The sequence below is a fragment of the Gymnoscopelus braueri genome (genome assembly GCF_963280865.1).
Source record: "Gymnoscopelus braueri genome assembly, chromosome: 18".
NCBI classification, from domain to species: domain Eukaryota; kingdom Metazoa; phylum Chordata; class Actinopteri; order Myctophiformes; family Myctophidae; genus Gymnoscopelus; species Gymnoscopelus braueri.
In genome coordinates this window covers 27,998,320-28,022,168 of record NC_137618.1, presented here as the reverse complement: position 1 = coordinate 28,022,168, position 23,849 = coordinate 27,998,320, and the positions used below count along the sequence as shown (strand labels likewise).

At 44.1% G+C, this 23,849-nt stretch overlaps 1 protein-coding gene across 5 annotated transcripts in view; it reads left to right on the top strand.

Annotated features, from left to right (window-relative positions):
- Positions 1–628: 628 nt before the first annotated feature.
- Positions 629–23,849, top strand: part of LOC308073866 (voltage-dependent L-type calcium channel subunit beta-4-like) — a gene marked incomplete at both ends in the record, with an annotated part of 54,498 nt that continues 31,277 nt past the window's right edge. For 2 of the 5 annotated variants that reach the window (XM_080413066.1, XM_080413065.1), the window contains 2 exons: positions 629–697; positions 9,015–9,098. In XM_080413066.1, the coding sequence (XP_080269192.1) occupies positions 629–697; positions 9,015–9,098 (153 nt within the window). Of the gene's footprint in view, positions 698–9,014; positions 9,099–16,686; positions 16,732–23,849 lie in introns of those variants that run through there. The other 3 variants (XM_080413069.1, XM_080413068.1, XM_080413067.1) reach the window with 2 other exon arrangements.

Below are 23,849 nucleotides of genomic sequence, written 5' to 3'. Positions count from 1 at the left end.
GAGATATTTAATTATTTCCCTTGGTACACTTGGTAGCTATAGATTAACCCATACATTTCAGGTAAAATATATATACAAAACAATCTGACTATTTTCACATAATCAAAGAAAAAGCTTTAAATAAAACTGACCAATATAGGTCGTGAATTCCCCAGCCAATGCCATTGGCAGTGTGTGTGTGTGTGTGTGTGTGTGTGTGTGTGTGTGTGTGTGTGTGTGTGTGTGTGTGTGTGTGTGCGTGTGCGTGTGCGTGTGCGTGCGTGCGTGCGTGCGTGCGTGCGTGCGTGCGTGCGAGCGAGCGCGCGCGCGCGCGCGCACGTTGGAGTGGAGGGGGGGTTGGTGCAGTGAGAAGGGTCGCAGTGGGGGAGAGAGAGAGTAAGCTTACTGCGCCTGCATCAGAGGAGAGAGGACCAGCAAGAAAAACACTTCCCTTGTGGCTTCATCCGTCGCGGTCAAAACACTCCAACAGAACCGGCTACATACAGCTTCATTTCTCTTCAAGTTGACGTGAAGATAACGAGCCAAGCTGGAGACCACAGTCCATTGCCCGCCGCAGGAGCAGCAGCAGCAGTTCCAGTGGAGCGGCACAGAGCGGCAGCCTCCCCCCTGGACCGATGAACTGGCCGACATGTCCCGACACATCTACACCCGACAAGGGGTTCAGGTTAGCGACGGGACGCAGAAGACAGTGTTTCAGGTAAACATGAACGACGACACACGGGTTATTATTATGACTTCTCTTCTCTTCTCTTCTCTTCTCTTCTCTTCTCTTCTCTTCTCTTCTCTTCTCTTCTCTTCTCTTCTCTTCTTCCTCTTCATATCTTCTCTTCTCTTCTCTTCTCTTCTCTTCTCTTCTCTTCTCTTCTCTTCTCTTCTCTTCTCTTCTCTTCTCTTCTCATCTCTTCTCATCTTCTTCTCCTCTTGTCTTTTCTTTTCTTTTCTTCTCTTCTAATCTATTCTCTTCTCTTCTTCTCTTCTCCTCTCCTCTCCTCTCCTCTCCTCTCCTCTCTTCTTTAGGCTACGCTAATTGGTGTTGTCAACACAGAAGTTCAAATTATGTTCTATCCTTTCCTATCCTGATCTTGTCAACTTTGAAAATTCTAAAAAGCTTGTTGCAGCTTTAATGATAATTTATTTTGCGCTATGAAACTGAGTTCTTGTCCTTTCCAATGAAAGCCTTCTCTCAGCTGAAATTTTAATCCTTCCTAATGGCCTCTAATGTGTCATTAATCAAAAAGGGGTGCAGGCCTGCAGTATATGCGGAGAATTTCATTTATTTAAATGGAAACTAAATAGGGGTTTTAATTATGCATCAGTTTAGATGGAACTCGTCTCGTTTTAAATGGGGTTTGCAAGTGACTTGCAGAGGAAAATATGTCATGCAAAAAAATGTCATAAACAGTCAATATGGCCTTGCTTAGTTTTAATTTTGTATGGCAGAATTGTATTACATTTTCCACAGCCGTAATGATTAAGGGAAATCCTAATAGAAACATTTACTGCAGTATGAGTCAGTAGGCTATATGCCAAAAAATAGTTTAAAAAGTGCTGTGTAGTATGAATTCAAATCAATACTGGTCTTAAAAGGGTAATGGCAGGCCTACACAATGACACTAATAATAGAGGTGCACACAACATTGGCCTACCACCTGCCCATATGTAGTTGTGCAGTCCCCCTCACTTATTTAAAAGTTTAACTATTCATTTCTGAAAGAAAATAGAAGCTTGGCATATAGCCACTTGGCCCTGATCTGTTATCTACAGTACAAGCTGATAGGGAGGTGCATTATGTTCAAAAGGAATTGGGCCACAGAACACCTCATGCCCTTCTAATGTCACAGGAGAGCAGGATATTACACTGTAATAATGGGATTAAAGATGAATAAGGAACACTACAGTGTAGAAGTCCCAATTTTCCTTTACAAGCTCTGCAAAATTACGCACTCTCCTGATCTTCAGCACACAATAAGATAGTGAATGGATGCAAATAGTATAGGTGATACAGTATGACATACACTATATAATCTACTATATAAAGTTCAAGTTGCGTATCTGTCTGTAGATATGTATGCCCATATATGAACTCGACATTCGTGAGGCGTCAATGAGATAACCCCGGCGACAACAGGCATGCAGATATGCCCAAATATGGACATTCGCAACAGTTAGTTGCCAACAGTTTATGTTGTGTCTGACGTCACATCATATGGAGATCTCCAATGTCAGAGCAAATAATTTAGACCCAAATACGGACATAGTGGGGGGAAGAGCTCGATCAGAAGATGGATTAGAAACGCTATTTTCCCCCACGAGAGGGAGAGAGAGTGAGGGGTCAGGGGGAGGGATGGAGAAAGGGATAGAGAGCCAATAACTCAGCTGGGAGGGGAGGGGGGCTCGATCAGCGCAAGAGAGGGAGGCAGAGTGAGAGAGAGAGGGGGAAGGAGGGAGGGAGGGAGGGAGGGAGGGAGGTAGGGGGTGAGGGAGGGAGCCTATTTCACCCAGAGAGAGAGGCAGACAGACAGACAGACAGGCAGACAGACAGACAGACAGACAGACAGACAGACAAGACAAGACAAGACAAGACAAGACAAGACAAGACAAGACAAGACAAGACAAGACAAGACAAGACAAGACAGAGATATAGAGATAGAGATATCTCTCCCTGTCTCTCTCCACAGATCTGTCGTGAAGTGTAGTGTTAAACACTGCTATAACACTGCTGCCGAGCAGCGATGCACTTGCAGAACCCAGGTCCACTGTCATACCTGTGCGACCTTGTGTTCAGGAGGTAGGGTCTACGACCACTTCCTGGTAAAACCGGAAGTGAACAGATCCACTTCCGGGTTGAACCATTGAACTCCACACCCCTCAGAGAGTGTGTGTAAGAGCACCTACCAAGTTTGGGGCGTTTAGCATGCTGGGAACTGGAGTTATGGCTGTTTAAAGCACAGCCAGTACGAACACAGAGGGGGCGGGGCTTAAGCAATTACAGCCTGTCCCTATTGGCCGTCTAAGAGCACCTACCAAGTTTGGGGCGTTTAGCATGCTGGGAACTGGAGTTATGGCTATTTAAACCCCAACAATAGGAACACAGAGGGGGCATTGGTGGTGTGGCTAGCAACGGTGCGCCTCGCAGGTCCGCATGTTACGTTTGTGACGTCCACCCACCGTCCACCCTCCCACCGTCGAGCCACTAGGCAATTTCTTTTTTTGGGGCTTTTTATGCCAATTAAGTCAAGTAAGTCAGACAGGATATGGGGATAGAGAGATGGGGAGTGACACGCAGCAAAGGCCATCGGGATCGGGACTCGAACTCGTGACGCTCTGTCAGGCTACTATGAGCCTAGGTGCCCAGACCGCTAAATAAAATAAGTAACCCTAAGGAGGCGCTATGCACTCCTGGTATATACACAGTGACTACGCCACTGTCACTCCCAATTACAGGGTGGGAGACCTTTACTGTAAATAATGTATTCAGTTTACTTCCCAAAAGGCAAGTGTTCAGTTTAAGTGAACAGACAATGGTTGGCTTTAAAATGCTAAAGAACCTTTATTCAAAGTTTGGAGAACTGTATAGAGTATTTCAAATAGCACATTTAATAATTAAAAACAACATCTGCTTGCATCCAATAGCAGGTGAATTCAAACATTGCCACTAAAGTGGGGCAGATATTTAATAGCTGGTGGCGATAGCTTCACTGGAATACTCACAGGTTTAGCCCCACACACAAAAGGTAAAAGGGACAATAAGCACATAAAAAAATAAGAACCATCTATACTTGGCATTGAAGATCACTGTAAATCAAGCAAACTCAAAGGATACACACCACACTAAAGCACAGCAATATGAGCAAATCTGCAGTAAAACCCAAATCTATTTCTGCCTAATCAGTAGGCCCTACATTGGATAGTTTGTAGCAATTGTAAAATAAGTAATCAAAAGCCCACTAGCTAACCAGCTCAACCTAGATTCACCAGCAGTTGAATAAGTGTTGACCCAACTGATTAATTACAGTGACCAAAAGCTAACAAACCTCGTGGCCACGCATGGCCATGCATGCGCACGTACGTGGCCGCGCATGCATGCGCACGTGGCCACGCATGCGCAGTAACGGCGAAAACTCTGGCGTAGAGTTAAAGAGGGTTTTGGAAAAACGCTATTAAACAGCTTGAATTTGGGAAAAGGTGAAAAATATCGTTCGGAGTGTCTGCACATGGTAATGATCATTGCCCATGTGCAAGTTCAGATCAATTGCTGAATGCACTGAGGAGAAGATCCCGGTCAGACAAAAGGAATGCGGTTTAGACAGGAGGATAGAGGTTTGTAGAATTATAGTAAGGAAGTAAGGATATTAAGGATTAACACAGTACCATCAATTTAAAACAAAAACTTAGCAGCATGATACTAAAAAGATTTAAAAGAACAGTGGCTAAACAGCCCCATAAGGTACAATATCTGTAAAGGAACAATATTAGATTAATTAGTTTCATGTTTGAGCATAACTTACTAATGCTTTTCTGATGTATTGCTGTATTGGATTAGTGATTACAGCTTCAATGTAAGCCAAACATGCACACACACACACACAAATGCAAGTATAATCAAAGTGTAAAGGTCCTTACACACCGGGGGCGAATTTTTCATGCGAATAATACGTTTTTTTTAAAACCTTATAAAGTCAATGCAAGCTTCCACATCAGTTTCGCGGAGCGAAAAAGCGTCTTTTATTTATTCGGACCGAGTCCGAATTTTGTGTATATTCGCATAATCGCCGGTGTGTAATGACCTTAATACATACAACGTACTTTGTGAAGTGTTCAACATAAGACAAGTTCATCATCACATACCCAGTTAACAGGTAGGCAGGGAATACTCAGGGTGTTGTTCTTAACTCCCAAACACGCTTCTACTAAACGAACATCTATGTAACCTGGATGTTGTCTATGTTCAGACTAGATTATTCAAACTAAAAGCATTTAAAAAGAAAGACATTTAAAAAAAAGAAAGGTGTGCTCAGTGTATTGCATTTCAGGTGGCCTACCTAGGGTTGTGTAAAGTTGTGGCCATTAGACCATAGTAAGTTGGGTTTGGGGGGGCTGCGTTTCTATGACATTGCAGAATTATTTTGCATTTGTGACGCCCTCTATGGTCACAAGTGAAGTGTTTGACACTGTGTCACATGTTTCTGCATCAGTGATATTTTGTCACATTTGTGTGGCACCCCCTATGGATCTAAGTGAAATAGCTTTTGGTTCTGCATTGTGTAGAGGCCCCTTATAGATTACAGGAGGCAGAAGAATCAGAATCAGAATCAGAATCAGAATCAGTTTTATTGTCACATCACAGGTTTACAAGGTAAAAAAAGTGGGTGAAATTCGTTTTTGTACATCGTTCCCATCGCAACGTTAGTTTCCATAGAAAGAAGAGGGGGGGGGGGAGAAGAAGAGGGGGTGGGGGGCAAGTGGGAAGGAGATCAAAACAAGAGAGCAACAGAAGGCCAGACAAGTTATCTACATATTTACAAAGTACCTGAGATAATAAAAAACTAAGGTGCCTGAGCATAGCAGCAATGTATGTATACTGTGCATGTTATACTTATACTGTGCATGATATACATATGGACGTTAAGGTGCTTAGAGGAAAAGAGCACAATAAAAATAAAAAATAAAGACCAAAAAAAAGTCAGTGCGTTATACATGGGATTAAGGTGCAAAAGGTCAGTGCGTGTCCACCTAGGGTGGACTGACCCTAGTATAATCCGCAAGTAGCTCCATGAGGGAGTGCAACAAAAAGTCATTTGTACCTGGTGTAGTCCACAGGTGTGTCCGAGGGGGAGCTAAGTCCAAGTCATTGTCCCTGGTATAATCCACAGGTGTGTTCAGGAAGAGCCAGAAAAGTCTGCACCGCCTGTTGTCAGGCTGCTGAACAAGGCCTATGCCTCATTCAGGCTTATGCCTCATTCAGCATTCTGACAGCAGCCGGATTAAAACTGCACCAGAGCCTGGTGGTGGAACTCTTGATACTGCGGTAGAGCCCCTTGCCCGGTCGCGGTCGTTGTAGGGGTTTGAACAGTCTGTGACTTGGGTGGTGCTTGTCCTTGATGATGCGCTTGGCTTTGACCACGCACCGCTTTTTGTACAGTTCCTGGAGCGCTGGGAGCTCGCTTCCCATTATCCGCTCTGCCGATCGCACTACTCGCTGTAGGCTGATCTTTTTTCGGGCAGTGCAGTTCCCGTACCAGGCCGTGACACAGCCTGTTAGGATGCCTTCAACAGAACTGTTGTAATACAGCCTGAGGATGCGATGTCCTACTCCGAGCTTCTTCAGGCGGCGGAGCCAGTACAGTCGCTGCTGAGCCTTTTTCCTCACGTGTGTGGTGTGCGTCTCCCATTTGAGGTCCTCCTCGATGTGTACTCCGAGGAACTTGAACTTGCTGACCCTTTCCACTGCAGCACCGTCGATGAGGATGGGCGCATGGTCTCTCCGCGGCCTCCTGAAGTCCACGATCAGTTCTTTGGTCTTGTCGACGTTAAGAGAGAGGTTGTTCTCCCGGCACCAGAGAGCCAGTGAGTTGATCTCCTCTCTATAGTCAGACTCGTCGTTGTTGACGATTCGGCCTATCACTGTCGTGTCGTCCGCGTACTTTATGATGGTGTTGGAGACATATGTGGCTATGCAGTCATACGTGTACAGGGAGTAGAGGAGAGGGCTCAGCACGCATCCCTGGGGTGCTCCGGTGTTGAGGGTCAGGGGGTCGGATGTGATGCTGCCCATTCTCACCACCTGATGTCGGTTGGACAGGAAGTCCTGTATCCAGTCGCACATGCTTGGGTGTAGCCCTAGGTCTCTGAGCTTTTTGTCAAGTATTGCTGGGACAATGGTGTTGAATGCTGAGCTGTAGTCCACGAACAGCATACGTACATATTTGTCCTTCAGCAGCTTGTTGTCCATGTGCGAGAGGACGGTGTGGAGAGCCATGGCAATAGCGTCGTCGGTGGATCTGTTTTTGCGGTATGCATACTGCCACGGATCCAGCGAGGCAGGTAGCGTGGAGCTGATGTATTCCCTCACCAGTTTCTCGAAGCACTTGCTGGCGATCGGGGTGAGAGCGACAGGTCGTTCAGGCATGTCACTTTGGCCTTTTTGGGAATGGGCACAATGGTTGACATTTTGAACCCTGCAGGGACCACAGCCTGGGAGAGGGAGAGGTTAAAGATGTCAGCGAAGACACCCGCCAGCTGGTTTGCACATGCCTTAAGGACCCGGCCTGGAATCCCATCAGGTCCGGCTGCCTTGTGGATGTTGACCCGTGCGAAGGCTGTACGCACTTCTCTCTCCGAGATGGTTAGAGGGTTCTCCTCTGCTGGTGCTGCTGATGGCCCCGCTTGGCTGCCGCGGTTGGGGCTGATCTCAAACCGGCCGTAGAAAGTGTTCAGTTCGTTGGGGAGGGAGGCAGGCGGGTTCACCTCGCTTCTGGTTCTTGTTTTGCAGTCTGTCAAGGTGTGTACCGCCTGCCATGTGCTCCTGATGTCGCCATTGCTGAGTTTGTCTTGCATCTTTTTTGTGTAGGCCTTTTTTGCCTTCCTGATGGCGCTGTTTAGGGCCGCGCGCGTCGTGTTGCGCGTTTCCACGTCGCCAGATTTGAAACCAGCATCCCGTTCATGCAGATGTGCACGTACTCCGCTGTCCATCCATGGTTTCTGATTGGGATAGATCCGAACTGTCTTTTTTCGGACTATGTCATCTATGCACTTACTGATAAAGCCAGTGACTGAGTCTGAGAGTTCGTTGATGTTATTCCCAGCGGCGTTCTTAAACATCCCCCAGTCAGTCTGGTAGAAGCAGGATTGTAGCATAGCGTCTGTGTCCTCAGACCAGATTCGGATTTCCTTCTCAACGACCGGCTCCCTTTTTAGCCTCTGTTTGGTAGCAGCTGGATGGCGTAGTGGTCAGAGCTTCCTAGCGGTGGGCGGCGGAGAGCTTTGTATCCATCCTTGAAGGGCGTGTAGCAGTGGTCAAGAATATTGTCACCACGGGTACTGCAGGTGACATGCTGGTGGAATTTGGGAAAGACCTTTTTTAAGTCTGTCCGGTTGAAGTCGCCTAGGCAGATGACTGCGCAGTCCGGGTGGCGATTTTCTTGTGCACTGATCGCCTGGTGTAATTCCCTCATAGCTGTGTCCTTATTAGCTCCAGGATGAATGTAAACAACGGCTACAATCACAATGCTGAAGTCGCGCGGTAGGTAGAAAGGACGGCAGGCTATGATTAAAAGTTCAAGGTCTGGTGAGCAGTGACTATCTAGGATTTTAACATCTTTGCACCAGTTGTTGTTGATCAAGGCACAAACTCCCCCCCACGTTGCTTACCGCTTAGTACAGGGTCTCTGTCTTTCCTATACACGGTGAAACCAGGGGGAGTGATGGAAGAATCAGATGCTAACTCCGTTAGCCACGTCTCTGTTAGCACAGGCAGTGCAGGTTTATATCCACGTTTTGTTGTTCTTACGAGGAGACCCGCTCTTGTCCCTCGTCGTCCTGGTCGTCTTTTTCGCCGCTTCGGGTTTGATCCAGCCGGAACAAAGGGAAGCCCTCCCCCCACCCAGCCGAGTGGAAGGTTTTCGGCAAAAAAGTCCGGAATTCTGTGTGTAATCGCTGTGCTGATGTCCATAAGTGCTTGTCTGTCATAACTCCTTAGACACCCGACGGTGTAGGGAAAAAAGAGAAGGCTAAAAAATACGAAAAAGACGAAAAAACGTTGCGACGCTCTGGAGCGTGTACGGAAGCAGCCTTTCTTCATGGCGCTCCCACCCATCTATCAGTTTAGAGGGTGCTAGATGCTTGTCTTTACGGAGATCGCTGAAGGAAAGGTGCCTTTGTTGCACCGCAATTAGGATGTGCAGTTATCCTATGTGAGTGGTGGACAGGTAGACAGTAAATGTGAATTTTAAGTTTGTGTGTGTGTGTGTGTGTGTGTGTGTGTGTGTGTGTGTGTAATGTGTGTCCCTCTCCAGGCAAACAGAGGGACGTACTCCAGACGCAGTCGGCTGAAGAGGTCAGACGGTAGCACCACCTCCACCAGCTTTATCCTCAGACAGGTAGGACATAGTCTGTATGTGACTTATTAAAATCCTCAGTGTTTGGAATAACACTTAGGTTACATTTGTACACTCTGCTACCTATATTCGTATTCATTGATTTAACAACGCAATAGACTCTCAACAACGCGGAGGGGTGTTCTCTCCTCCGCGTCATCAGTGCCCATACCCTAGGTGGGGTTGGCGAAAGGGCATTTCTGTGTGGAGTTTGCATCTTCTCCCTGTGTCCCCTAGGGTAGGTACCCTCACAAAAACATGCAGTAATCCTGGTCACTATACCGCCTCCCCCTGGCCAGCTGGGGCGCCTGATGGAGGGGAAAGGAACTGGTTGGAATAACGCACCCTTCGTCCAACCAGGGAAACTCTCCCCTGTCAGGTGGCAAGAAGGTCAGTTGGCTCTCATGCATTGAAGGAGGCATGAGCTCGGCCCTGGCCTCCTTAGGTTGGCACAGGGAGTGTAGTGCCCAGGATTACATAGAGATTGGCACTGGGGTTACAAAATCGTGGGATAAAAAATTTAAAGAAAAAAAAAAATGTACTCTCAACATAATGATAATAATACTTATAGCCAACTGCATCAGGGTAAAGTAAAAAAGGTAAAAGAAAAAAAGATGATGAGATTGCTTTTGTCTGTTCTCTTCTCATGCCACTCAGAGCTCTCTCTCTCTCTCTCTCTCTCTCTCTCTCTCTCTCTCTCTCTCTCTCTCTCTCTCTCTCTATATTACTGTAAATGAAATATCATCAATTTTGATAAATGACTTTGGCACAGACTGGCATACTCACCGATACTGGTATTTGTATCGGAACAACTCTATAGAAAACCGATCCAACAATGTTGTGATTGTATTGGGCTTTTATTACTTTAATTTAATTAATCCTTTTTCACGTTCATCTTGAATGAGCAGGCCGGACATTCCCCATGGCACCAGGCCTGCATAAGGGTCTGACTATTTGGAACCTACAGTATAAAGGTCCATTTTGGTCTGTTAAATGAACACTGAGGATTTTCGTGTGTAGGAACTAGACATATTTTCTTACAATCGGAAGTGGCCTTTAAGTAATCATGGCTCCTAGTTTACTCATATACCGTAATTGTCTCCGCCAGGCCAAAAGGCATGGCGAGAGTATGAATTACCACCTGTCCGTCAGTCCGTGTGTGTGTGTGTGTCCGTCCGTCCGTCATTCTGTCATTTTGTGTACAGCTAATCTCTGGCACCGTTGGCTTGATCTCAGCGAAACTGTGCACACACACTCCCTGGATGCCAGAGCAGAACCTCTGCCCCAAATTTTTCAAATGGGCCTGTTATAGCGCCTCCAGGAGGCCGCTTTTTGCTAAACAAAATGTTTTCACCGATTGCGGTGACACTTTGCACGCACATTCGCACTACGTTGAAGAACAAATGCCACCCTTTTAACATTGCCCTATTATAGCGCCACCAGGAGGCCGATTTTGCAACACCTTTCTTTTTTATATTACTCCTACAAATTCAAACATCATGCAAATCGGTACCCATTATCTCTATAGTCAAGTGATCAAGATGGTTCCGTCCGATTTTTCATATTCCATCCTGATTGGTGAATTCCGAACATTGCTGCTCCACAATAACCTACCTGATCTGGCGGAGACCTGTGCTCCGAGGAGCACTTTATCTAGTTTTACTCAAATTTTACGCTAATTGAAATGTACTCCCAATTAATTTAAAACTTGTAAAAGCGCTGTCTTCCACAACTCTTTTGTCTCAGAAACCCAGGGTGAATTAAGGCTCTTATATCAGTTGGTACATAGAGTGCAGTCAAGATAGACATCGCCTTGGCAGGAGCTTTTTGAGCACTGTACTGCTGTTGTTTGGGGAATCGGTGGCCTTGATTTGTATCATCCAGGGAATTTAGCCCACTCGGGCTGGCCAGTAATACAGCCATGTATAATTCATATTCTAGGGGTTAGACAGGGTTGCCTAAAGACACCCCCTGCTCTCTCCTCACATGCAACATTGTGAAACAGTTTCAAATGCGTCCAGCAATTATTCTTTAACACAGCAAGGACTTGCGCTGGGCTGTGAGTCCATCCCAGCTAATAAGTTACCAAGGGAACTGCAGGCACACAGGGGCCATTCAGCAATGCAGGGACACTTTGTCATAGGCTACCTTTTGTTCCAACCTATTTTGCTCTCATTCTCCCACCCCCAATCACGCACACCAGCACCAGCTGTCTGCTACAGGTGAGCACACCAAAAGAAAACAAATCAGGTCAGAGGCTTTTTGATGTAATAAAAAAATAGCTGATGGCTTAAAGAAATTATAATAATTATGTAAGAGAGGTTGATTTTGAAGACACAGCACGGTTATGATGCAATACGTTAATGAAGAGGGTGAATATTTGTCAATGATATTTTCTTACAGGGTCACTCCACTTGCTTAGTCCACAACACACAATGTAGGTAAGTCCATACATGGGGGAATTTATTATGTGCTTCTTGTTTTAAGCACAGGGATATTTCTGGTCACAGATCTCTTTTTGATGGCCAGAACAAACTCTGGTCTAATATTCAGTAAAGCCTAATTTTACATTCAACATAAACCCCTTGTTTTACCAGTGTCATAATGGAGTTTATGATGGCTTCTCTGTGAACTCCCCTCAGTGTTTGTTCAGCCTATTGACATTGCTCATTAATTATAGAACATGCACTGCGGGAAATCAGCATGGCATAATTATGTGGCTCACCGTGCTGATGGGAGGAAACTATATCCATCTGGGAACTCTCATTCAAAGGAACACAGACGTTAAAGTTAAAGCACTCCTACATGTTTTCACCCACACGATACAAATAGTTTCAATCGCTCTCTCTCTTTTACATTGTTCATGCTCTCTCCAGCATAAATTATATGCAGCATTGTGCGCTCATTCACACCCACTCACATGTACAGGGATTTGGAGTCACCCTCCGTATGTTTGTCATCAGGTGAGAAGAGGAGCAGTGGGCTCTGTGATTAAGCTCTTGCGTACCCTGGCGTATCCATGGTAACAACCACTGCTCAACAACAGGGGTTATGGCCAGCTGTTTGACTGGCAGGTAATAATCCTCAACTACACTTCTAAAAGTGTTAATTAAATAATTAAAGTAAATCATCGCTCTTTACTCTTCTGAGGGGTTGCTCGAAGGTTAATTACAAGGCAGCTTTGACAGAAACCCAGTGGAATAGATAATACAAAAAATTATACCCCCCTGTGTCTACTATTTTGCTCTTACTTTTTACTTTAAATTGCCCGAGATTCTAATGACGTAAGAGTGTGAATATGGTAAATATTCCTGTTTCATTTGCAAACCTGTGTGATGAATTGATCAAAGGTTTGGGGAGAAAGAGAGCCGAGGCTTTTATTTCATTCAGCTTCCAGAGCTACGTATGTTGTTGAGTGCAAAGATGAAGTTTGGAGTTTCCTGTTGTGGATTTACTGCGGATTGACCCAGAGTATTAGGGTTTGGATAAGATGAGCATGGCAAACATCTAGAGCCTGTGAATATCTGGCATGACCTATGCTATCACTGACCTGCGTCTTCAAAGGAAAGTGAATGGAAAGGGTACCTGCGTGCATGCATGTGTGGCACTACATACAGGTTGTATGACAGAGTATAAACTAGCCATTAGGCAAGAAGTGCCATGACTAATGCTGTATTCAGGTTCTGCAGCCCCTATCACTGATCTCACTGCAACCTCCTCACTTCAGACAGAAAAAGTAAAAGAAATGTATGTGTGTGTGTGTGTGTGTGTGTGTGTGTGTGTGTGTGTGTGTGTGTGTGTGTGTGTGTGTGTGTGTGTGTGTGTGTGTGTGTGTGTGTGTGTGTGTGTGTGTATGACGCCGACATCTGTATTTTTAGACGAGAGACGAAGTTGAACTTGCACCACTGTTGCCAGATGTTGTGAGAGAAATAAGCAACCAGATCTAGGAAAAGAAGCCCAAAAGAAGCAACTATGGCACTTAGGCCATTATGAGCACTTTAATCAAACCTATATACTGTATACATTGAAATGATATACCGTACTGTAGGCCTATACATTGAAAATAGCCGATCTACAAGCCAATCTACAAGCAAATGGAAAATAGCCGATTTACAAGCTCACAACGCTTCGTGATGTGTTGTGAGCTTGTAGATCTGGTATTTTCAAAAGAAATCTTGAAATAAAATGTGGAATATTTGGAAGATTTTTTAAACAACACAAATCTGGTACGGGGCTCCAGCTGGCACAAAACATTTTCAGATGGGGGTTATAGGGACAAACATTGTGAAGCAAGCCCAAATAAGCAACTACACTTTAGAAACAAGCCCAAAACACTGCAACCCGCAACTACCAATATTTACAAGCAACTTGGCAACTACATGGCAACACTGTTCAGCACGGTGAAGTTGAAGTTGGATATTTCATTTCCTGTTGCCTTTTATGGTGCAAAAAGGGGCGTGGAACAATGCAAATGAATTTCTCGGGAACGCGCTTGAGATTTTATGACCAGCTGGCAGCCGTCCAGATTCATCATGACATAAACCTCATCAATGCTACTTGATGATTCTGAATGGACTTCTTAACCCACATTCATGGCCAGGAACACCAAGGTAAAACTCTCTCTGGTCTGTAATGCAAATCTGAATGCCATTTAATTGAATGGCCCATAGACTTGAATTAACTCTCTTGCTGGGGCAGGAAAGCTGAAAATGCAGCGACTTCCTCACATAGATTTAATTGCATATCTGAATCACAATGCATCAAACAAAGACATCCATCCTGCCAATTACTTTTTCAGTGTACAGCCCGCAACGTGATAAGGAAGAGGCTGCTTTGTACAGATAATTCCCCCTTATGTGGGTCGCGCGTGTGGCTGCACTGGACTCAGCAGCATGTTAATTCATGAATCACTCAATGGGCTCTGACTGCTCCACCTCACCCCCATCACTCTCATCTGCACCAAGCACTAGTTCCAGATGAACGAATCCCTTCCCACTGCATAAGATACACATGACAGCTTTTTGTCCATTCACATACAATACCAACTGTGGTAGAAATGCCACAAATCCAAATTGAGTGGCATTTTAATATGATGAGTGTATTAAATGTATCTGTATACTTGTATTGTATGTGTCTATGTCTGTTGTTCATGTTTGTATGGGACCCCCTCGAAAATGAGGTGCTGCAGCTCAAGGGGCTATCCCTTCAATAAAAATATATCAGTAGATGAGTATACAAATGCTGTGCTGTCCAGGGGATTCATGCTGAGAAATAAGCATTACTAATTAGAGTTTTGATGACATATTCATCTTTGGACTTTGATTCTAATACAAATAATGTATTATTCCTAAAATTTGGATGCTGCTAAAAGTTTCTGAGTTCTTTGGCCTCTAGCGCTCTTGCTTGCACAAGCTATGGAAAAATCATTCAAAAGGACCTGTCATTATTTCCTGTTTTAAGTCCTTTCAATCCTTTAAATATCTAAAAGCAAATGATAGATAGATGAGGCCAGTGCAACAGAGCAAATCAATAATGGAGAATAACCCCCCCCCCTGCCCCATTTTAGAGTTGCTGGACCCCTCAGAGTGCATTGAGGGGCCCATGAGGTCTGCCCCCTCAGGAAAGCTGTCACATCTCAATTTGACGTTTGAAGACATATCTGTTTTTCACTTTAATATATTGTCTTTACCCCTCTACCAGAGCCCTGGATTGATAATAACTAAACCATGATGTTGAAGAAAGGGGCTTGTTTAAGCTGTCTACCTGCTGTAATATTCCTTATCAGAAGAGGGCAGTGTTGCACAATTTTTACAGGACCAAAAGAAGCCTTTTAGAGTGACCATGGCGGTATTAGTTGATGTCCAATTATTTCCGTTTATTACTCCTACAAATCGTGTCCAAACATCACGGCAAATCGGTAAACATTATCTCTATAGTCAATTGATCAAAACAGATCTTCTGATTTTTCATATTACATCCTGATTAGCGAATTCCGAACATTACTGGCCCACAATAACCTACCTGACCTGGTGGAGACCTGTGCTCCGAGGAGCACTTTTGTTTTAATCTTTTAATTTGGAGGATTTCTTATTTCCACTTCATGGCACTGTTACATTCAATCATAAATGGTTTAATCATCAGAGCCTTACTAGATCAAAGTCAGGTTCTGATCTTCAGATCTCCTCGAGTACTCTTGACCCTTTTCTCACTGCGTTGTATATCATCAGTTCTGCCATAGCCCCAACATCTGAAGATGGATGGTGAAGTTATGGGCCCTGTGTGTACATGAAGATGTAATGACACAAAACCGAGGTGTTGTAACAGAGCAGGGATAACAGCAGGTCAAGATCTTATTTTATGTTTTCAGTATAATGTTTATCATCGCTGAGACATTCAACTATGTCCGGGTGTTATCTGGGTGAATGATGGGTCGGCCGTTTTTGGACTGGGCAACCGCCTATCCGACCGCCTAGCGCTCGGCTGAGTGCTAGGCTGTCGGATAGGCAGTTGTCCAAAACCAGCAGAAAAGGCTTAGGCCATGGCCCAAATGAGCCAATTGATTGCCAAGGCGACCCCTGTCTAAGCTTGATTTGGCAAATTACCCATACCTGCCATTTGATTAGTTAGTCAGTCCACTTTTCAGTCAGTTTGCACTCTTCAGACATTCTCCACACATTCTCCATAGACGTTTACCACTGCACTTTACCATATGGCCACAAAAGGGACACAGACAGACAGACGGTTACAACAGGTACAACAGGTACTCGTATTTGACGGGCTGGGAGTGAAACTGTGTTTAAAACAGATACCATTGAGGACCACACCACAGTGCAGAGAATGGTGGAGCTGAAGATCCTCCCGTGTGTGTGCTTTCTCTCTCCTCTTCCTTATTCACAGCCAGCCAAGCTGACTGGAGCATCCCCTGGCCAATCAGCATGCTGCATCCCTTTCTCTGTCATCACCCAGTGCGGGAGGAAGGGTTTGGCTCCTGCGCTGTGTGTGTGTGTGTGTGTGCGTGTGTGTGTGTGTGTGTGTGTGTGTGTGTGTGTGTGTGTGTGCGTGTGCGTGTGCATGTGCGTGTGCGTGTGTGTGTGTGTGTGTGCGTGTGCGTGTGTGTGTGTGTGAGAGAGAAAGAGAGAGAGCGATAGAGAGAGAGTGTGTGTGTGTGCGTGTGCGTGTGCGTGTGCGTGTGCGTGTGCGTGTGTGTGTGTGTGTGTGTGAGTGAGTGTGAGTGTGTGTGTGTGTGTGTGTGCTTGGAAGGCAGATAAAATGCCAGGTCTGCTCTGCCTCTGGGGGACAACCAGGCTGCCTTATAATGGGAACCAACGCTCGTTAGGCTCTGAAGCTCGGGGGTGATAATATTCAATTCACTGTCTATTCGGGGAAAGAGAACGGGCTCCACTTTTCTCATCTGCTCCCGTGGTGGGGTCTCCTCTGCTCTGCCTACCTTCATGTGGAGAGGGGGACAGGGTTGTAAACCCCCCCAGCCCCCTTCCTCACCATCCATCCTCCATCGAAAGCTGGTTGATCGGCAGTCGCTTTTACTTTTGTCCATTCTCTCAAGAGGTGCTTTTGGGAATATCACTCCTCCATGTACGATAATTTGTACCTTCATGGATTCGAAGACTCGGAAGCGGTGAGTGGGTGTGGGTTGAAATACCTGCGAGTCGCGCTTTTTCTATTGTGTCGTGTGTGTGTGTGGTGCCTACCGTACATGCTTAATGACACGCACACACGCAAGCACAAAAATGAGTGCTTGCGTGTGTGTGTGTGTAAACAGTGTAGGGAAAGGATGTATTGACACTTGTGTACATTCATTGTGCACATTGTTGCTTCCCTCTGGGGAGTCAGAAGTGGTTGGGGGAAGGGTGTGTGTGTGTGTGTGTGTGTGCGTGGCGTGCATGCATACGTGCATGTATGTGTGTTTGATAATCAAGAGACAGAAAGAGAACGCGCCGTAGTGTTGTTTTTCGACTCATTGTTAAAAGTCTCTCTATGCTCCAACCTGTAGGGTGCTCCCCAGGCATCAGACTTGGGGATGCAAACAAGAGGAACCCATGCCCACTTCCATCTACCTGAGCATCTACTGATCTGGACAGTGTTGCTTTTCCATCGTTCTGTATGGCCTAAAGGGTGACTTATAGTACTTGGTTGTGTGCCAGCATCACACACCAAAAATAGCAGATCCTCAAGCTCACAACACACATTGTGAGCTTGTGGATCTGCTACTTTTGATTATGAGACATGCCGCAAATCCAAGTATAACTCACTGTTTGTGTGCGTGTGTTCATGAGAGTGATTCTCATCCATATAAGTGTCTTCACTTATTCTTAGCTGAAGTAAAAGCAGAGAGAAATAATGTACTTTGTTCCAATCAGACATTTATCTGTGATGTATAGTTGACTTTCTTCCACTGTTTTTATAAGTATGGACTGGGCAAAATCAAATGATACTTTTGACCAAATACCTTGATATCGATATTGTGGGTTGTGGCAATATTATGGGGATGGCTAAATATTTACACAATATGATTTTTAAAGAATATAAGTCAAAAGTAATAAGTGAGCAAAGGCAAATAATATAACATAATATTTTACTGTAATGCAGCCTTTAAAACCAGGAAAAGACAACACTTATCTTAAGCCATATTATGTCACAATATTACCATCCAACATCCCAGCTGATGTCTAGTAAAATATATAATATTGGTATATTGCCCAGCCCTAGTTACAGTATTAGAAACTTGAAAAGTGCAGAAAAGAGCACAGATCCTTGCCAGGCCAGGTTGCCTACCTAGGGCCTGCAAAATTTGGAAGGCAGTCATAGCCAACTGATACTTCTTTTTTTTCTTCTTTCTTTTTTTTAATTTAGAGTAGCCAATCATCTTTTACCCCCTTTTTCTCCCCAATTTAGTTATGCCAATTGATCCCCACACACATTTGTGTTGTCACTGCTGTTGTATCCTACTGACTCTCCTGCCAGTGAGGACCCTCACTGGTCCCCCGGCATAATCCTCAGCCTTCGGCCGTTCCGGCCTCCTGGTGAGGAAATAATTACCTGCTAAGCTATAATGCACTCTGTTGAGTCATAGCAACCAAGTAGGACCTTTTTTTTACCAAAGGCTACAATTTCCAAGTAGAGATCCAATGATCTAATGATTTTATGATTTAAATTCAAACTGAAATCCTTCAGTTTGAAGCTATCTGTATGGTAGAGTACGCTAATACATTACAACTAGCGTATCTGCAGTGGTTGGAGGTGGTTTCCAATTCCATTGAGAAAAAAAGTGGCCAAGCGGGCGTTCCGTCTTAGTCAGCGGTAGAAATTTGGTCTCTCATGTGGGCGACTTGGGTTTGAATCCCAGGTAGGACATAAAACCTATGGATTGCAGCTTTAACACTCAGGATTTTACTGTGTGTGTAGGAGCTGGCTGCTGGGTGGAGGAGAGGAGAGTTACGAGGGGAGGATGGAGTGTGGATTCCCAAAGAGCTGGGATCTAACAACACTTTTCTGTCTGTTTCCCTTAACCCATTAAGACCGGGAACGCATCTGTGTCATTTTAAGATTTATTTGGCTATTCAAAAATAGCAGATATACAAGCTCATAGTGCGGCATCGAGTGCTGCGCCATGAGCTTGTATATCTGCTATTTTTTTAATTGCCAAAGAAATCTAAGATGACACAAATGCATTCCCGGATTGAATGGGCTAATGCTCTCTGTCTGATTCTCTTGACAATTAGGATTTTGGTGGGAAATCTATCACTTCTCATCATATGTGAAATATAAGCATTGAGAGTCACTGGTTCTGAAGTCATGTCAATAAAGCTGGAGTCTTTAATTCCGATTCTTCAGTTCATTCATGTCTCGGGCAAATCAGAGATGGAGCAGATTGTGTCAGTCACTGTAGTCAGCAGTCAAATGAATCAAATCCTGTGCCAGCCGAGATATTGCGCTTGTGAGCTTCAGGCAGTACTACTTGTCAACCAGCAGGTGCCCTACCTGACACCAGGGTCAAAATGGAACCACTGATGTGCTAGTTATATTGTATATTTAACGTATACAGATTGGTTAAAATAACATTAATCTGTAACTTGTTTAGTAAGTCACGGATTGCATATTTAAAGTCACAAGAAAGCTTTCTCACGTATAAACATTTTAGAACTGAAGGCGACCTAACCAAAACGTCAAAACAACCAGGCGGTAAACATCCAAGGTTGGCAATGAAAACAAAACTCTCTAGTCTAGCTGATAGGCTATTGGAGTACTACAGTACTGTATGTCCACAGTCTATCTTGCTGTAACCCAGTTTTAGTGCTGTATTGGCGGTATTTCAGTTCAACGTATCTGAGGCTTTTAGCGGCCTTGTGCTTGACTATCAGTGCTTGTCATTGGCCTGTTAGTGTTGGACTTTTTAGGAAGTGAGTCTTTGTCCAAGACTTCTGCGAGATGACTGGAGTCCAGCAATCTTCTGCCTGTGAGTACTGGATGATCTGTTATGTTACAGTATGCTAGGATTTTGCATGACTCATTTCTAAATGTTAACATGAAGGTATTATACGCCACACATAAGGAGTATTGACATCTATGATATTAATAGATGCAGCATATGTGTGTTCCAATATGGTAGTATATGACCATGCCTTCTACCTGCTGGTGAAGTTTCATAGTTCATAAAGACTGTATATGGCCCTACTTGCAGACATGGAGGATTCTGTGTGCTTCTAGCGTCAGTAGGACCTGATAGGTGTGGAGGGCAGGCAGGAAGCAGAGAGAGAGAGAGAGAGAGAGTTGATTGGGAAGCAGAGCAAGCTTTGGCGTCTGGAGAGATAAGGCTTGAGTGTGGCACGATGGACTCAAGTCTGGCCACTTGACACTCCTAGATAATAGCCTCACTAATGACCCCGTCATTGTACCGTGTGTGCGTATTTGTGTGTGTGTGTGTGTGTGTGTGTGTGTGTGTGTGTGTGTGTGTGTGTGTGTGTGTGTGTGTGTGTGTGTGTGTGTGTGTGTGTGTGTGTGTGTGTGTGTGTGTGTGTGTGTGTGTGTGTGTGTGTGTGTGAGAGAGAGAGACAGAGAGAGAGAGCAGATGTGGATGGGGTGGCTGTTGCTCGTGTGCTTGTGCCCGTGAGAGTCATTTTAGGAATGTTTTAAAGTGCTCTGAATTCTTCTCTCCCTCTTGCTGTAAGTGAAGAGGTGGTAAATGATGTCACCTTCGTTTCTCGTAATCTCAATGTTTTCACATTCTTGGAAGGCTTATGTGGCCAAAGTACTGTAGTGTGGCAGAGTTCCAAAAAACATATTTGCAATGTAGTTCACCATTTTTTTTATACGTAATTTATTTTCTCCGAAAATGCATAATATAAGCCAACTCCCTTTACCACTCAAGCCTGATTTATACTTTGTCGTACGGCGGTGTCAAGTGCTGAAAATAAGTGATCTACAAGCTCACCTATTTTCAGAAAGAAAACATTTGAACATTTTCACCTATAATGATCAGGTGAAAGTGGTAAGCACAGTGGTACAGTCAAATCCAGAATGTTAATTAAATTCTGAGAATGTACAAATGGAGCCAGAAGGGGGAGATTTAGCTGTGTGCTACGAAAACCACACGTATACCCTGTGGAGCAACCAGATATTTCCAGAAAGGTGTTTCATTATTTTCAGCCAGCATTAATGGAGAGGTGTTCTCTGTAGGTCTAGGTGTGGTGGCGCGATGCGGCGCGTTGTGAGCTTGTAGATCGGCTATTTTCAAATAGCCTAGGTATAAAATAGGGCTAAAGTGGTTAATGTATGTTTTATGATATAATAATTTATATCTGCAAAGTAACTTTTCAAATAATTGTAGTAGAGTAAAAGTACAATATTTGCCTCTGAGATGTAGTGGAGTAGAAGTAAACGTATAGACAATTGCAAATACTCCGGTAAAGTAAAAGTACCTCAAAATTGTACTTAAGTACAGTACTTGAGTAAATGTACTTAGTTACTTTACACCTCTGGGTCTAAGGTGTGGCTTCCTCTTCAGTCTCCATATAGATTTCATTTGTAATGAGGCAGTAAATAACAGTTATTTGTATCAAAGGAAAGACTCCCATGGCTCTGAATAGATCGTTACCACGGGTGCCTATAGGAACCCCAGACAAAGGCATTAATCCTCTCCGTACTCCTGGGCAGATTGATTTGAAAGCCTTAGTGCTATTCCCATCTTCTGTTGCACAGTTCACTATTTATTTTTTTATTAAATTATTGATACGTATTTTTATAGCTTTTTCTTTTTTGCAGTCAAGCCATCTTCTACCAAATTTGGTGACTGCTGTTTGTGACGTGTGTATTTTCTTGAATTGATAACTAGGTCTGTCATTAATGTACATTCAACTCTTGACTGGCCTACAGGACACGTCTAGCTTGTAGAGGGAAGAACCCTCCCATGAAAGAGCTCACTAATGAGATAACACTGTTTCCGTCAAAATGCTTCTTCCTCCTTCATATGAGTTATCATGATGCAAAATCCATGTTCTGACGTGAAAGTGTCATTGGAGACAGTAATTGGAGGAGATGGTTGTGCAAGGGGAAGCGGATTTTCAGTAGAAGAAATTGGCGAATAGGGCAGCAATTCTAAGCAATATATCACGCCTAATCCACATGTCAAACAGCCCTTTGTAAGCACTTTTTTTCCTCACTTGCTCCCATGAGCTTTGTCTTGCATGTGTATGAGAGATAGGGGTGGGGGTACACACATTTTCTTTAAAGCTGACTGCAACATACAGTATGGGGATATGGTAAATGCCAGAAATACAGACACATCTTTGATTTCTAAATGTACTATAATAATCTAATCTAGTGCTAATAAGGTGTTACCATGCTGGTGTGGCTGCGCTGTCTCTTCTCATGCTTGTACTGTGTGCATGGACGGTGTTAATGGGCTGTGTGGAGCAGAGTATCTGGCAATGTCTACCAGGACGACAGACTGTGCCATCGACAGACTGTGCCATCGTCTGTTAAGTAAACATTTGTGCTGAGGCCCAGTTTTTCCTCCAGTATGGCTGAGTCTGCAGGAGTGGGAGCGTAGACCAGCTGGCTGCCCAGGAAAATGGAGGGCAGATCCACTCAGCCTGGCTGACAGGCTTTATAATATGTGCAGGTAGCGCCTCCCACGTTTTCTCTGATGAAACCCCATTTGTAGCAAATAGCAGTGTATCACCCTATACAGACTGTTATTCATAATTTGCTGCTCCTTGTGGTTATTTCATACTTGAGGTCTGATGTGGTTCTGTTATCACCAGTGCATCTAGATAGCTCAAAGCGAGAAAGCTTTTGCATAAGATGAAATGACTTAGAAAAGGGTTAATGAATCATATCAGTACTGCTACCAAATGGATGGCTATAGGCTTCTCAAATGGCGTTTGTCAACCAACATCCATCTCTATATGCCTTCATCTGACACAGCTGGGCCCCACATGACAGTACATACTGGTTTGTTTGTTATAAGTGACAACCTGACGAGGGCATGATAACTGCAGCATGTACAGCACTACTATTTAACCACTTAAGCCCTATATGCTTTATCTTAAGACAAAGGGCGAAGATAGCTGATCTACAAGCTTCGCATCACGCTTGTAGCTCTGCTAATTATTTTAATTTCCATAAAAAATTGCCAAAAATAGCGATGCCAGGGTTAATCTTGTTAATGGATTCAGCATTTGACCCCATACGCCATGTGAGTGGTTTGGAATCTTTTATAAATACATTGTTATAAACATTGCACATTCCATGAGGTTCCATATGATTTATTCTCAGCACAAATAATGAAACAATGGCATGAATTTACATTCACGACACGTTACATTTTATTTTGCAGATCACAGTCAGTTGAGAGTAGTCAGCTGTTAAACACTGTATTTGATTTGAATCTACAACATCAAAATTGTACATGACTGTATAAGCAGCAACGGCCATACATGACTTTCTCCTCTGTTTCATTGTACTTTCATTGGGTGGCAGTAGCGGAGAAGGTAGAGCGGCCGCTTGGGAATCGGACGGTTCCTGGTTTGATCCCCGGCTCCCCCTAACCTGACTCTGCCAGATGGGGGCGGTATTGAGTAACTACGTTTAAAGGGTAAGACCACTTTGGTAGAGGTTTGGGTTGTGTAGTTACCTTGCGATGATGTAACTCCAAAGGTGGGCAAGAAATCAAAAATAATTGCTCCATTGATTAGAAATTGATAATTCAAAATATGCTCCTCATTGACTTACATTGTACGGTAAAACAGCTCTCAAAGTCACTCTTTTAGCACATAAATGAACCCAGACATAGCTGATTCAGACAATATAGAGCATCACCAAACCCAGTACTGTTTTTTTTTTTAAATAAAAATGTGAACTTCCTGTTGATTTTACTATTTGAAGATCTGGAGCCGGATCCGCCGATCCAGTCCAGGTTTTCTACTTATTAAAAATGGCAAAATCAACAGGAAGTTGACATTTTTATAATAAAAAAAAACAGTACTGGGTATGGTGATGTTCTATATTGTCTGAATCGACTTTGTTTTGTGTTCGTTTTTGTGCTAAAAGAGTGACTTTGAGAGCAGTTTTACCGTACAATGTAAGTCAATGAGGAGCATATTTTGAATTATCAATTTCTAATCAATGGAGCAATTATTTTTTATTTCTTGCCCACCTTTGGAGTTACATCATGGCAAGGTAACTACACAACCCAAACCTCTACCAAAGTGGTCTTGCCCTTTAAGCTGTGAAACA